At 50.9% G+C, this 15678-nt stretch overlaps 6 protein-coding genes across 6 annotated transcripts; 3 read left to right on the top strand and 3 right to left on the bottom strand.

Moving 5' to 3' along the window:
* Window positions 1-64: 64 nt before the first annotated feature.
* VTN49DRAFT_4699 (uncharacterized protein) lies at window positions 65-1904 on the bottom strand (the record flags this gene model as incomplete). Its single annotated transcript, XM_069412673.1, has 2 exons — window positions 65-794; window positions 850-1904. 2 exons carry the CDS (start codon window positions 1902-1904, stop codon window positions 65-67), a joined length of 1785 nt encoding a protein of 594 aa, XP_069267894.1.
* Window positions 1905-4595: 2691 nt separating this feature from the next.
* VTN49DRAFT_4698 (uncharacterized protein) lies at window positions 4596-5528 on the bottom strand (the record flags this gene model as incomplete). Its single annotated transcript, XM_069412672.1, has 1 exon — window positions 4596-5528. One exon carries the CDS (start codon window positions 5526-5528, stop codon window positions 4596-4598), a length of 933 nt encoding a protein of 310 aa, XP_069267893.1.
* Window positions 5529-8944: 3416 nt separating this feature from the next.
* VTN49DRAFT_4697 (uncharacterized protein) lies at window positions 8945-10642 on the top strand (the record flags this gene model as incomplete). Its single annotated transcript, XM_069412671.1, has 3 exons — window positions 8945-9276; window positions 9335-10446; window positions 10500-10642. The coding sequence occupies 3 exons, from the start codon at window positions 8945-8947 to the stop codon at window positions 10640-10642; spliced, it is 1587 nt and encodes a 528-aa protein (XP_069267892.1).
* A 459-nt stretch (window positions 10643-11101) lies between these two features.
* Window positions 11102-11553, bottom strand: VTN49DRAFT_4696 (mitochondrial 37S ribosomal protein mS37; the record flags this gene model as incomplete). The annotated part of the gene is made up of 3 exons (XM_069412670.1): window positions 11102-11200; window positions 11269-11348; window positions 11427-11553. 3 exons carry the CDS (start codon window positions 11551-11553, stop codon window positions 11102-11104), a joined length of 306 nt encoding a protein of 101 aa, XP_069267891.1.
* Window positions 11554-12052: 499 nt separating this feature from the next.
* VTN49DRAFT_4695 (uncharacterized protein) lies at window positions 12053-13492 on the top strand (the record flags this gene model as incomplete). Its single annotated transcript, XM_069412669.1, has 2 exons — window positions 12053-12211; window positions 12266-13492. The coding sequence occupies 2 exons, from the start codon at window positions 12053-12055 to the stop codon at window positions 13490-13492; spliced, it is 1386 nt and encodes a 461-aa protein (XP_069267890.1).
* A 615-nt stretch (window positions 13493-14107) lies between these two features.
* On the top strand, window positions 14108-15502 carry VTN49DRAFT_4694 (uncharacterized protein; the record flags this gene model as incomplete). Its single annotated transcript, XM_069412668.1, has 1 exon — window positions 14108-15502. One exon carries the CDS (start codon window positions 14108-14110, stop codon window positions 15500-15502), a length of 1395 nt encoding a protein of 464 aa, XP_069267889.1.
* Between the last annotated feature and the right edge of the window lie 176 nt (window positions 15503-15678).

The raw sequence follows: 15678 nt of genomic DNA, 5'->3' as shown, positions 1-15678 counted from the left end.
ATCAACAGCGGAAAAAGTCTATATCAGGTGTATTTATCCCCTTACGTAGTTCGAAGTTGTAACATCACCATCGTTTATCTTTTGAATCCTCGTTGGATCTTCTCCATCGCCGATCGACGCCGGTCGCCATCTCACGCCGAATATCATTCTCCGTAACCTCCTCGAGCGCCGCTTGGTTCCGTAGAATAACGGGTGAAGTCTCATCATTCGGCAGCGGACGCTCATACCCGGCCAGCTGGAGGATACGCTGATCTGCCTCATCGTAGGAGCTGCTCTTGTCCAGTCCAAAACGGTCACGATACCAAGCGCCGTCGATGCCCGTGAGATCATCTGTGCACGCAAAATCGACACGGACGACACCTCCAACGATCCCCGCGTAGACAGTGGCGGAGGTCGCGGATGGGGATGACATTGTGTAGATCGGACCAGTGTATCGACGCGGCGTCCACCGGTTGTTCCGGCGTCGTCTCTGGCCAGTTGTGTGGACCTCATGGGAGAGGAAACAGTTGTAGTCTGCTCGTGGAAGTCGTCCGTTGGGAGAAACACCGTTTGCTTCTGCAGTGAGCTTCTGTATTGACGGCGAGAAGTATCCTCGGTTGAGCGAAACGCTTGGCTTCGCATCTAGGTAGTTGTAGGATGAGGGCATGCGTAGGTCAAAAACTTTGATCAGGGCGTTGCCACCAGTGCCGACAAGGAAACAGTGTCCGAGCGGCTGGATACAATATACAGAGTTAAAATCAGTGTTGTCGAGGTACTCTTGTTCATAAGGACGTGGCGACCGAGTGTCAACCAGCCTGCGCGCTGTCTTAGCTGAACTGGATCCAGAAGTTGCACGAGATGGGTACTGACCTGACCTGGCTCATGCGCCAGCCCGAAAGGAATAGTTCCCCCGGTGCTCCGTGACCCGGTATTTGCGAGTTAAGTGGTGCAATGAAGTCAAGTCCCGGGATTCGCCGGGTACCATCGTCGAAAAGCATATTCCGAACGGTCGAGATGCGCTCGTTGGCGATGTCGGCGATTGCTAGATAATTACTCCGGCCACTAACGCCGACTGCAATCCTGTTCGGAGACAAAAATTTGGAGTGATACGGTGATGCCCCTTCTGCCGTCACGACCGTTTCCAGGTTCGCAAACGGCTGAACTTCAAAATCATCAGTGGTTGTGCGATATAGCCATATTCCACTCGATGACTGGGCAGATAGAATCGGTTCCGGGCCAGAACTGAGATCCAGTCTGCTTGTGTCACGCCAATAAGTATTGAATGATTGGCGATGTTCATAGGACCCATCTTCCGGAGATATGGCAATGTGATCTACACTCCCATTGAATCGGCCGTAGATGATGTGCAGCTTGTCATCCTGCTTGCTCTGGTGTTCGGGTCGCAAAACATGAACACCGCAAATATCATCACGGCTACTATAATCCTCGAGATCGTTGAACTTCAAACACTGCTGCTTCGCATTCTTTCCTGTGCTGCGCAGGCGGATAATTATTTCTGCGCCGGCACCCCAAGCGAGCACCTCTTTTCGGTCTTCCCAACGGTCTCCCGTCCAGCATTCAAAGCTATCTATCGAAGGGCGATGGCCCAGGGTTGGTCGGTCACGTCTAGTTGACTGAGCAACTCCAATCACTCTGGCATCCTGCGAGGGAACAACAAAACGGCCGATAACGCCGCATCTGTCCAAAGCCCTGGAGCGCGCTGTCAGGGCTTTAGCGGCATCCTTCCAGAATGGCGGAGTCTCAACATTCGGAAAACGGTTACGAATGAACGTGCGATAGACACGGTCATCCGCAAGAATCTTGTACAGTCGTCGACAAGTTCGTGCCAGGCTAACGAGCGCGTTCAGAGTCGGCAAATTTGCCGCAATATGTTGAATAATCTCTGGCGGCAAGTCCGCTAGCATCGTTGTTTCGTCAAGTAGATTTTTGGAGAGACTCTATCGTCTCGACTCCTTCAAAGAGCCCAACACGAGACGGAACTTTGCATGTACGCATAACCATCCAAGCGGCATCTGCATTTGGTGTGTTCCGCCCCTGACGAAATATCAACTTTTTAAGTACCTTGCCAGGGAAGCGGCAAGATCGCCAACGGCCCGCAATCTGCCTCTAGACTATATACCATGGGCACCAGCAATACTTACTGTAAGAACGAAGAGTTTGTTCTGAATGTTGATGTTGCCGATGCGGTGCTGCAGTGACGAACCTTGGCCTCTCAGACGTCACCAATCACATATTTCGGACCCACTCGGAACGGAGTAGCATGCTTTGGCACTATCAACCGTGAATTGTCGAATTGATTGTGCGAGCTAATGCTGGAATAGCGATACTTACTACTTACCTAAGGTACGTGCCAGGTGCGAAGTACTAAATCGTGTACGGAGTACTGCTGGAAATGAATTACTTATCGGACGCGTCCTTACGAGCACTCTTCACCAGGGCTGATGCGCCTGATTGTTGTCGCCCCTAAACAATTTCGTGAATAGCCTATCTGGCAAAACACTTTGGATGCGATTGACGGATGAGGTGTCTCTCAAGCCACCTTTGTTGGCGAAGAAAGAAGAGTTGCAACCTAACGATGGAAATTTCCAAGCGTGGGCATGTGACAGGGCGTTGTCAGGGAGAAGCGCGGTCACACTCCAACACGTTGAGAAGAGGCTTTGCAAGAAGAGGCTGAAGAGAAAAGGCTGACATGGAAACTGTAAAGTGAAACATCGATGCCAGGTTTCCGACTGGGTCTAAAATGGCACCAAGGAGACATAGTATTGAACGGTGACTGGGTCATGAATGAATGCTGCCGTGCTTATCTCGAGAAGGATGTTTTTCGTAATCGTGATCTCCCTGACGGAAGATGGCCAGGAAGATTCTAGTGCTGAGGACCTTTCTACCAGCGATGCAGATGACTCCAGTGATGAGAGTGTCATCAATGATGAAGATCTCCTCCACGGAAAAGGATTACGCAAAAAGCTTACTTGTTGCTGATTTTCAGAATCTGAAGAAAGTGTAGGGGCAAGTGGACTATTTAGCCTCGGAATTGACGAGCGACCAAGAGTGACAACAGTTCCCTCCGCAATTCCTCAGAGCCATATCCCGAGAGGGGTGAACGCCAGCGAGGAGATTTTGCAAGGGTTTTCCGAACTATTGGCTAAGCTGCGGGACGTTATGCTTCCACATATCATCTTTCCCGGACGGGGTAATTGAGGCTTTCTTGAAAGAAACACATGACCTATTTCCCGAAGATTGGAAAGAGGATGGAGGAATTCGGACGCATAATTGGAGAAAATTACTGAACTCGTCCAAAGCTCAACTGCTCGCCGAGGCCGTCTGGGCTCTTATACCGTCTCCGAGAAACAAAGGTGCCAATGGATCATCGATGCGGCGGAACCCAATGGAGCAGGAGACCAAAGAACCCTTGTATTAATTACATGTTCAGCATGTCTGCCTGAAGGCTTGGTTCTACGAAGAGACGCCTTTTATGCATATCCGATTTGATGTGTACTGCTTTCGCATCTCTCGTGTCATCCGACTTATCATTCTTTGGACGAGCTTACAGCCCTGGAGTCTTATCTATTCCTAATTTGAATTCCGTCATTTATGCGACATGAACATAGGAAATGAGCAGAAAGTCAATTGGTTCTGGATTTGAGCCCGAAAAGGTCAAAGGAATGACAATGACACACCACAGGCATGATAGTGTAGGGCTTGCTGGTGCGGCTCCAAGTTCGCTGCCGTCGAATCTTACTGCCATTTATCTCAAAGCCCTGATGAGCCGGCATGCAGCCATCCTCGGCTTAGGGTTCCATGCCTTTGTATGCTACCACTTCAATGTGCCGCCATCTGTCAAATCGCAGCTGAATTTAGCCAATGGCCGTCAATTTCACAGCTAAACCTTTTCAATTGAGAAAGCTCTCCGATCATTCAACCGGAAACCGTGGTTTTTCCGCTGTATATTCATGGGTGCCATCAGCCTCATTCCGCATGTCTCTGCAGCACAATTGCTGGATCTTGACAGGCGCTGTTGCGTATCTTTCCCGTATCAGCCTGACTGCTTCCTCCGGAACCCGGGAGGGGCATCTTCGATGCAATTCTGTCAAGACTTGAATTGTAAAAGTCTGACAGTTGTCGAGAAAAACGTTGTAATGGAAATTTCGGAAGCATGTTGCTGCAGCGTCTTTCACTTCTTTGACTGATGCACGTGCTGGGAGAGCCACGACCGTATTCGCCGTACTCCGTGTGACTTTGAAGTCGTGGGAAACTAGCTCCGGAACACCGCTGCTGGACTTTGATGTCCGTTGATTGTGTATAGTTATGTGCACAAGGGTGCCTTTCGGGTTTGCCGGCTTGTTTGGAACAAACAGAGCCCAATGTGCTGTATTGCCCTGGCCGAAGGCAACAAGATGGATGATTTGTGCATTGTCTACCTCTTGAAACGGCACTGACAGACTGGAAGAGGACATCTTCAACAATAAAGATAGTGCTGGCCGTTCTGTTATGGAATACAACCTCTAGAAGATGGGTAGGCATCTTATAAGCATTTCGAATAAGATATCTGTTCAGCTCAATTGTAATCCGAGTAACAAGTTGCCTTGGTCCAAATTTCAATACCCTCGGTCGTAAATCAAACTCTGGAAACTCAGCCGCTCCGGAGCACAAGCAGGCAAGACTTCCATCAAGACAGGCCTCCACCATTCCTCGCCCGAATAGTCGTACAGACATGCAGCGAGAGCATACTCAACATAGTCAGGCAAAAAGCCACTGCGCTCCCAATCCACAATACCGGTTATCTTCCCATTGTCGACAAGGATATTTCGAGGGAAGAGATCTCCGTGCGTGAGCACAAATTTCGAAGGATATTTCCTCCGTAATTTTGCCAGCTTCTTCCTCCATTTACGCCTTGTAGACGCATTCTTGATACGAGAAAGGCACCATTCATCGAACGCGGCTTCTGAATAAAACGGTCCCATAAACTTTGTTTCCAATCCATCATACAGACTGCGGGTAGGCTGGTGATAGATTCGCCCAATATAGGGTTTTGTGCATGATCTAAAAAGCTTGAGCTGTTCTGCGAGCTGTTCTTTGATTGATGCGCGTTCCTTGTCGTTCAATGTCGGCCACACCTGGTCCAGCGGTCTACCTTGAACAAAGTCGGTGATCATCGCAACCCGATCGCTGTCGATACTGCAGCGATTCCAGACAGCAGGGACCAAGAGGTTTTGCGAATGAGCATACGCCATCATGTCGGCTTCCGACTCATGGAGATAATCGGCAGTTAAAAATTTGATGGCGACAGGATGTCCATCCGAAGTGTTGTGGCTTTTGATAACGAGGTTTCCAAAGAACTCGTATAATGTTTCCCCATTGAAGGGCCCGTCATAGTCTCGTCGTTCAAAATGGTTTTTAGACTCGCCGCCATTGCGTGCCCTGGCATCCAAAATGTCCGTTTGAGCCTTTTCTGCTTCAGCATTTTCCGTTTTAGATTTGAAGTGCCGTCTGAATATCCCGACAAGGATCTTTGCAAGGCAGTCCAACATCGCTGCAACGAAGAAAAACGAATGTTACTGAAACGAACGAAGGAGACAAGTAAGGGGTCGCCTTCATATATAGCGTGCCCTATTTTGTTTGTTTATGCATCAAGGGTCCAGCTTAGAACACTGTCGGTGCAGGTAGCATTCCATCAGAGCCCCTTCTTTTCCATGATTGTCGAGTTTCTCCAACCACGCTATAACTAGACCCTCTCCACACAGCCCAGAGGGAGGACTGAAGCATGGGCTGGGGTGTGCTCAAATGAGGTTTCACAATGAAGTGATAGAGAGAATCTCGCACCGGAAGTGTGATACCAAATGATGCACCCGAACCATTCATACCTTATAGGAAGTCCGAATATAGTAATACAAAAGGAATTCTGATATGGTCTGTTTCATCTGTTTCACAAGCATAAAGAATGTTGCCGAACTTCGGACCATATGAATGAGATTGCAAATTGTCAGCCGCAAGCTGTTGACGCGTCTTGCACATGACAGCGGCTGCAACATCGCATTGTTCGTTCAGACTCGCCCAGTTAAATTGCCAGTGCTATACACCGTGCAGGCGTAGGGTAGAAGAGTCTCTGCGTTTCCGAACGATCCTTGACGTTCTCGTTCGCTGACTGGATGTGAATATTTTAATCTGAACTTTGTAGGGTCTACGAATATTCTACTTTCCCGCCTAGCCTAGTACTAGTATCAGTTTGCTTGTGGGGGGCACCGAGAAGGGAGACTTTATTTTACTCCGTGCGTAAGTTGAGCCTCTAACCATTGGTTGTTGGTATGCAGGGCGTTCGGAGTACGGCACACTACGGAGTATTATTGGCACTTGAAGCACACTCAAGTCCCGTTCGGTTTCGCGATATTCACATTATTGCGATTATTACCATCAGTTATTCACATGGGCAACTGTCAAAAAGTCTTTGAGGATGGTAGACGTGCTGCGATTGAGCCTCACGGATGATGTGTCTTCAAAAGCCGCATGTTGTTCTGGAGAGCCGTGCTGCTGTCGTGGCGGCTTCCGCTGCCAGGCTGCGCAGCGTAGTTGCCAGGTTGGCAAGCGCCCAAATTCCGTATGGATTCTCTGTGCAATGTTCTCGCTATTGCGATACAATTTGGAGGGACGGATTATATCGCTATAACAGGGTTTGGTAGAGCCTCAAAAGCAGAGGGATTGCGCTAATTTCCAACACCGCCGACTTGGCCATAACTTGTAGATTTCAACTTCATGACTGAAGAGATCTGAAGAGATGTGATAGTGTACGGAGTATGACTAGGCAAATTTATCATTAATCTCGCTCTATATCCCTTTCTTCCCATCGTTCAAATCTACTGCTGATGCGGAAGAGTCTGTGGTAGGCCAACCCGTCCCTAGTATTGATTTTCCTAATATCGCTAAAATTAGGTTAAATTGTGAGTCGTTATAATTGCACACTAAGTTAGTACGATGGACCAGGAGGGAAGGTATTGTATTGTAATCAATTGTGTATCTGATACAATATGATACAAGGTATGGACGGTCAAAATTACTAGCGCCATGATTTGGGTCATTCCCGGTTTAATTTTTTTTCGTACGCACCTCCGTACGTGTTATAGAAATTCCACGATGGTTGTAGGGAATAGACTTATTTTTGCCCGACCATCCAAGAGCTGTAAATTGATATTTATCTTCTAACGTACCTGCTTCCGAGTGATTAAATGGAAGACAGCCTGAACATGGCGCACGAGATGTGTCTTGTGGTGGTTCACCGGCAACTGCTATGTCTCGCCCCCGGTCAAGAGTCTGCAGTGGATGATCGACTTGTCTGCTGGAACACGACGCTGATTCATTGTAGTGCATCAACATCACCAGGCCGAGGTAAAGAATACAATAGGAAGCGATTGCGCTGCGCGGATTGTTGAGAGCGGATGTGTTTATCCTAGGTGATCGGTTATGGTTACCTAGGGGGCGACTCAGCCGAATTCGTTAGTCTGACCCTAATTTGTAGTAAAGGCGCTCAACTAACGGGATTTTGGCAGACTTCCCCCGAATGTGAAGGACCTGGTTCATGATATTGAGTCAGAATGAGCATATGAAAACAACGTATTTGAGTCTATCCACCTGCGATTCCTGGGCATCTTGACCAGAACTTTGGGAAGCTGACCAACAGTGCTGTCGGTGTGTCACCGAGACTTTTTCATGTGTTCATTCTTGTCTCCCCAACGGAAAACAGATCAGTAAAGCCTTGTTGTCGGGCTCAGTTCCAGGACTGAGACGGCTATCCGACCTCTCAAGATGGCAGTCACAACGGCACCTGGCCACGGCAATACTATGACGAAGTCTCGGCGCGTTCCAAGGGGCCGGTTACGAGCTTCGTCCAGGGCCCAAGCTAGTGCAGTTGTTCAAGGATGTTGGCTTTGTGCACATTCACGTGGAGATTTTTCCATTTCCTATAGTGTCCGGTCAAAAGATCGCCGTCTTTTCAGCCTTCTCTTGCCTCCAAACAATATATCAAACAGTACTACTCCAATAGTGACCGCCTCGCACAGGAGCAAGTCGGTGTCTAGTCCCAGACCACGTTCGATACTGGCTTCAAAGACAGAGCTCTGCCCGCAATGAAGCGATACAAAAGTGGCCGAGGGAGCAAGTCATTGCCCTTGCTAGCAAGGTCACTGACAGCCAGAGGCGCGACGCTCACATATTCCGGAACTTGTGAGTCCTTAGTAGTTAGTCCTTGTACTTTTAGGCAACATTACTATTCAAATTCAAAACTGACCACAAGTAACACCTGCAGCTATATCGTCTACGGTCAGTGTCCGGATAATTGACCAAGGTGAATCTGATACCTACAATACTAGTACCTACCAATAGTGTATCAGTGTTTCACTGGCTATGTCTATCAGGGTTAGGGTTCATTCAGGAGCATCATTTTTCCGATGTTCCACCGTTCCTCCGAATCACATTGGAATAGATTACTTAATAGCAATTCCCTTATTCGGCAGGTAGCATGAGAGCTTATCTCTTGCTCCACCGGTCCCGCCCATCGTCTAAGCTCCACGATCTCGCCACGTTTTGCGGAGGGGATCGAACTCGGCATGGTCATCGTCACTTGGAGCCATTTTCTTTGCTCAATTCGAAGTAACCCAGCAATTGCACTCATCTGAGTCTTCTTTCCGTTCAACTGGGCGATTGTCGGTTGTCTAGGGCTGTATCTCCTAATCGGGACCATAGGTTAGGCTAAATGTTAGTTTCATGCTACCCATGTCTACTATTATTCCGAGTGATGACCGCGCCTCCACCCGATGAGTAACATCGCAATTCAATAATCCCTCCACAGTTCACGCATTCAGGACCATGTAAGGCGTGGGATCCCCTGCATGCCAGATCTCAGGTACACAATCCCACCCACGTCAATTCACTCACACTACTTCGCTGAAGATTCAGCATGGCGGCATCATATCTCACCCTTGTCGGAACCGCACTGATCTTGTCGGTGCTGGTCTACAACTACATCCTCTACCCCATTTTCTTCTCGCCATTGTCGAAAATTCCAAATGCACATATCACAGCTCCCATTTCTCCGCTGTGGATTGTATGGAAGAGATTCCGCGGATGGAACAACCGGACAATCCATGACGCACACCAGCGATTGGGCCCGATTGTGAGACTGGGTCCGTCGGAGATCTCCATCAATTGCGTCGAGGGTGGCATCAAGACTGTCTACGGTGGTGGATTTGAGAAACATGAATGGTACCCTCGGGTGTTTGGGGCGCTGGGGTATGCCCAAGTAGCGACCAGATTGCCGCAGCTACTTGTTGCTAACGGCCGAATCTAGAACTGTGAGCATGTTCAGCATGGTAAGAAACAAGGAGCATTCTGCACGAAAGCGAATGCTCTCCAACATCTACTCGAAATCGTTTCTGCAGTCGTCAGTCAACATGAAAGTCATCTCACGGACGATCCTGTACGATCGACTCTTTCCTATCGTCGAGGACGCAGCTCAGGCTGGCAAGGCGGTCAATATACACGAATTGAACCAAGCAGCGGCGATGGACTTTATGTCCGCCTATCTCTTCGGCCTGCAGAACGCCACTAATTTTCTGCAGGATGAGCCAACACGAAAGTATCTGTTGCACAACTATCAATGTCGGAAACCGTTTGAATTTTACTTTCAGGAGGTGCCTTGGCTGGTCACTCTGAGCAAGAAAATCGGCTTTCCTGTCGTCCCAAAGTGGCACGAAGAGGCCAATAAGGTGATGGATGACTGGAACTGGGAGCTCTGCGAGAAGGCTGAGCGATGCTTGAATTCGACTGATCCACGGGTCGAACCGACCGTCTACAAGCAGCTGCATCGTGCCATGGAGAAGCAACTCAGCAGCCAAGGGGTTGATCTTGAGAAAAATCCGGATGCACGGAAGCAGCAAAAGGTCGATATTGCCTGTGAGATGTATGACCAAGTTACGGCTGGCCATGAGACGAGCGCCATCGCTCTTACTTATATCTTCTGGCGAATGTCCAAGCATCCGGAGTTGCAAGCGGAACTCCGCAAGGAATTGCAAGAAGCATCTGCTACAGTCCCATACCCGCCAGAGTCCGAAGCGGCAGAACTTCCCCATCCGAAGAAGATTGACGAGCTTCCTCTGCTTCAGGGTATTGTCATGGAGACTCTACGTATCGATACACCAATCCCTGGAATCCAGCCGCGTGTCACGCCTTTTCCGTCGTGTTCGCTAGCCGGATATGATAACATCCCGCCTAACGTCCGAGTGAGTGCGCAAGCTTACTCTCTCCATCGCAATGCGGATGTCTATCCGGAGCCGGAAACATGGCAGCCTCGGCGATGGCTGAAGGACTACCACTCACCGGAGATGGAAGCGATGCGCCGATGGTTTTGGGCGTTTGGAAGTGGTGGTAGAATGTGCATCGGAAGCAACTTTGCTCTGCAAGGTATTCCTTCTCTTAACTGGTCTGTTTCAAGCGCGTCACTAACGGAATGATAGAAATCAAACTCATCACGGCTGCAATCTACAGCAACTATACCACAAGCATTGTGGATGACACGGGCATCGAACCTATTGACGCATATACGACCAGACCGCACAAGGATCCAATTCTGAGGTTTGAGCGCGTTTCCCGCACGTAGGGAGTCCTCCTTTCGACCGAGACTCGACTCTTCGGCCACGCCTCCCGGGCATCGCGGAGCATTGAAGAATGTTAAAAGTATTTATCCATTTTGAGCCTTGCCAAGGGAACCTATGAAGGGCTTTCCTTTGAGCCTTAAGAAAACTTTGCATCCCCGACCATGATTCGTCTTATCACCTGGCTATAGACTGAAAAAAAACCTTCTGGATAGCTGAAGCTACAGAGAGAATAGACCTCGATACTATCTAGGAATAGCCCAATGAGTTTTCGTGACAATACCCCGTTTATACTGTACAGTACGCTGAAAAATCCGCCTCGTAGCCAGGGAGACAATAAACGAAACGGTACTCATACAGCACACCCGCACTGAGGCAACGTAGGCGGGTGTAATAAATCGAAAGACAAACCGATCCCAAAACTCCGCAAAATATGCAAACACACAGCGTAGTATTCATGAGAATTAACCCAGAACACCGTCCCGTTTGCGCGGCCCAGCGACCTTGGGGAACATCCGCATGAGGTGATAGTTGATGGTATCCTTCTTGACACGTTTGTCTCTCTATATCCATCATATCCATCAGTTTCTATGTCCGCAATGGCTGCGAGAAGTGGAAAGAAGAAACGCACCGGAGAATCCATGCACGACTTCAACGACTGTTCCAGGGTAGCACAGCCCTCGGCGTTAATCCCGGATGAGGCCCAGCAGTCTGCTCAATTGCAATTAGGACACATCCCCTCAACTCTTTCGAAGAAAAGCTAGAGCAGTAGCCAATGGCCTGACTTACTCAGCATCGAAGACATGATTGCCGTGCAAGGATGCTGCTGGTTCTGGTTCGGCCGCCGCACCCGCAGATGCTGGATGGTCTGCAGACGCACGGGGTTCAATCGTGTCGATGCACCTTTCGCCGGCATTGTGATTGACTGCGATGGGACCCTATTGAGAAGACCGGTGATCAGGTGTTGCTGTTTGTCGGCGACGCAGAAATCTCGAACAAATGCCAAGACTGGAGAGAAAGAATGACAAGCTCTGATTCGCCAATCCACATTACATAATCAGGGACTTATCGGCCCGATTCGGTCGGCCCTTATCAATCGGCTTCGACATTCTGCTTCTCATTGACCATCGAGCTGCGTTGAATTGTTACTTGTGAGTCGGTTGGGCTGGAAACTGACGATTATGAGAGCGATATGTGGCTATCGGATATCTAAATACTGCGCATATTGTATCAGAAATCACAGGCAGCGTGCTGTTCTCGATTTCTCCATCGGAGACCGGATATTGCGACGAACTTTTTCGACTGCATCGCCACTGCGACAAAGTGATAACTCCAATAGAGAGAATGAGCGGGATATATCAAATAAAAATGATTCAGAGGAAGAGGAAGGAGCGTTCACGCGAAGACTCGCCGAGATGACCGAGCAGGCACTCCTGGAGGGTGGGCGATCCGCGCGCAAGAATCTCCAGGAAGCCGGGTTCTCGGAGGAGCTGAAAAGAAAGTTGGAAGAGCGGCTCAAGGACAGCGCGTTCAAGAGCGAGCATGCGGGGGCTATTTCTCTGGCCAATCTGCCGGTATGTAATTACAGGATCAAGGAAATCAAAAGGCCAGGTGTTGAGAATTACTAGTCCAGCGCAGGTAAAGGCACGCAAGACATTGCCGGCGCGGAGCCATGGCGCGGCGAAGAACGTACAGAGGATACCGCGCTGCGAATGCTCGACGACACAAAGAAGCCCTTGAAAGTCCCATACAAAATACCGCAGCCAAAGCTACCCTCCGGCGACATTAGACCCTCGCCGAAAACCAAGCAATCTGCCGGCCATCGACTTGCCAGCGCACGAGACCGAACAAATGCCTATGTGCAGAGCCAGAGCAGCGGATTATCCGAGGCCGAACGTGCAGCATTCAGGGAAGAGCTACGGCAGCGGTTCCAGCCTGGTGCTGGGCCCATGCCCATGACGATCTCCGGACTAGCATCATTAGCCAACGAGCGGATCGAGGACGCTATCGCACGGGGCCAGTTCAAGAACATTCCCCGCGGGGTTGGAAAGCACACAGAACGGGACCACAACGCCAGCAGCGCGTTCATCGATACAACAGAGTACTTTATGAACAAGATCATACAGCGGCAGGAGATTGTGCCGCCGTGGATTGAGAAACAGCAGGAGATCACGCGGGAAACGGAGCGGTTCCGGGAACGACTGCGGAGCGACTGGCGAAGACACGCAGCCCGGCTGATTGCCAGTCAGGGCGGGACGCTGGAGCAGCAGAAGCAGCGGGCAAGAGCATATGCCGCGGCCGAAGCTCGTTTTCAGGAGTCGAAGCGGGTCCAAGCATCGATGGCCAAGTCGTCCGACGACAATAACAAGAGCTTCACACCTATCAGCCACGACGGACGACTTTCCACCACCAACACGCCGTCCTCAACCCAAGAGTCATCCCGCTCGTCCGGTTCGTCCGAGTCAGAATCCCTCCCTCACCTCCCTCCCCTCCGCGACCCCGAATACCTCTCCATCGAGCGCAGCTACCACGAACTGCAAATCAAAACCATCAACGACCTCATCCGATCCTACAACCTACAAGCCCCGCGGCTTGCGCAGCGGCCATATCTGAACCTCGAGCGGGAACTTGAAGCGTGCTACGCAGCCGTCGCGCCGAGTCTGGCGGAAGAGATTGAGCGGCGGGCGACGGAGAGAGCTAAACCTAGTAGGAGTAGCGTGTGGTCGTCGTCGTCCGGTGGTTCAAGCTCTGGCGTGTTTGGTGGTCAGGTCAAGGTGTATGATGAGGATTCGTCCAAGGGGTATGGCTTCAAAGAGTTTTGGAGGGATCTTTGGGGCACGGGGGAGAGGCGATAAGACCCGCGGTTTCTCGTGTGATATTACTGGCACATATCACATCATCACTGTATTGTAGATCCCTAGACCGGCAACTGTAAGGAGTTTAATGATGGTGAACTTGGTCAATGATCGCGATATTGTTCCTGTTTCAATTATCAAGGTGACTGAACCTCCGATTGGTCACCCCCCGGCGGCCCAAGCAAACATTTTATTGGCCTACCCACAAGCCAAGCATTGTGCCCACCCACACAGAATGCATGAAAGCGAGGTGCTCGTCACGGTACCGGCCGATCCCGGACCCACCAAACGCACTGGCCAACCAATCACCCATTCTCCTCCATCTTCTTCACATTGCGGAAGATCAAAGCGACAAGAACGATTGGTCGAGTGCCTGACAGCCCTTCACATCGCCTTTACCCAATCACTGCAGTCATTCAGTCATTGAAAGCTGATGGGCCTCTCCGCATCGCACAGCGGATATCATACGGCCCCCCAGCGCCATATATGATCTCCTTTCTGGCATAAACGGCATGATGTATCTGCGACCGGTTCTGTATGGGGATTGACAGGGAGAGAGATGAGGAGGCTGACTCCAATTGATGATCCATTTGTTTTTGAGTTCGAGTCTTTAATATGAGCCCGTCGCTCCGGATGGGTTCCTGGTTCAATTTATCCTCATTCTTGTCTTTGCTGTGCTTTTTCTTCCCGCGCTCAGTAGCGGGCCAGCAGGAGAAAGCTAGTGAGACTGCTGACCGAAACGATTTTGCTGTTCAGATTGCCGGCATCGTCAGTAGCTATATCATCTTCGACGCTCTCATTGTCTTGCTGATCCTGCTCGTCGGACGACGCTTGCGGCGGGCCGCGCAAACGTCCAACTACACCCTCGACGTGGTTATGCTACAGCCGATAACCACAAAAGGTGTTGCCAGCAGCACGACAGATCCGAGCCCCATCTCCGGAGTCACCGGGTCGACCCCGGATACAGAGAAGCCTCGCGGCGGTGGGTGGAGAAGCATGTCGTGGAGCAGCTTGGGTAAGGGTTCTTCTCGCGGCGGGCCCGCGTCGCCAAACAGCAGCGTGGCGACCATCGACGAGACGGTCGTCGAGGCAGACCGTCGACGTGCGCAGGAAGATTTGGAGAAGCTCTACGCGGCGGTCATGGACCATGAGGCCCAGAAGGAAGCCGCTGCCGTCGCGGGTCTAAGCCCATCATCGGCGTCGTCTATCTCGCCCGTATCGCCTGGTTCACCACCACCTCTGCCGCAGAATCCCAAGGGTAGTCTCCCCGGGTTTCAACGCACACCGCTTTCGCCGTTGCAGGAAGTGGCCACGCCGCCGCCGAGCGGCAATAGTCTCAAGGCGCGGGCAAACCAGCGCCTCTCCAAGCTGTCTTCTGGCCTGGCCATCTTCAGTCCGTCCCTGTCATCATCAGCCAAGTCGTCCCCGAAAACACCGCGCCATCCCCGTACCCCATCAGTTCGCAATCTCCCCATTTCACCACCAGTACAGGTGGTCACTGGAGCGGCGGCCGCCAATCTCATGGAATCGTCGAGGTCACCGGCATTCAGCGACCAGCCGCCTCTTACGCCCCGAACATACAACCCAGGACCTCCACCAGCGCCGCCGGTGCCGGAAGTCAACGACCAGATCACAAACTCAACCGAGCACAAGCAAACGAGGAAGCCCGCGCCGCTGGACCTCAGAACAGCCACCGTTACAACGACCGCTGCCAACCCCTCTGGCACGCTACCATTCCGGCAGCAATACTCTTCCAGTGGCATGCCACAAAGCGCACCTCCGACCAAGACTACGGTACTTGAACGGCCCGCGCATCTGCATGGCTCCGGCCCACGCACCGGCGTACCCACGCCGTACAGTCCGTACATGCCGTTTACGCCAGTCACGCCCATCACACCGAGCAAGATGGTGACGAAGAAAGAGAAGCGCAAGAAGGACCGCGAGGATGCGCTAAGGGTATTACATGAAGATGATCTGGTGAAGAGTGATGAGGAGTTGTGGGGGTTATAACTGTGTTCTTTTTCTTCTTGCGTCATGTGATACGAAGGTCATGATTTGCTCCAGGCGTTATTGGGTTCGGGTACTTTCAATGATATCCTTTCTCATGCCAGGCATAGTGGCTCGATTGTGTAGGGATAAGTTGTGTGGCTTCCCTTGAGCCGGTTTAGGGCTCGGAGCCTATTGTT

This window comes from Thermomyces lanuginosus (genome assembly GCF_041956635.1).
Source record: "Thermomyces lanuginosus strain ATCC 200065 unplaced genomic scaffold VTN49scaffold_31, whole genome shotgun sequence".
Lineage (NCBI taxonomy): Eukaryota > Fungi > Ascomycota > Eurotiomycetes > Eurotiales > Trichocomaceae > Thermomyces > Thermomyces lanuginosus.
The sequence above is the reverse complement of the archived record's forward strand: the minus strand, read 5'-3'. Positions and strand labels throughout refer to the sequence as shown.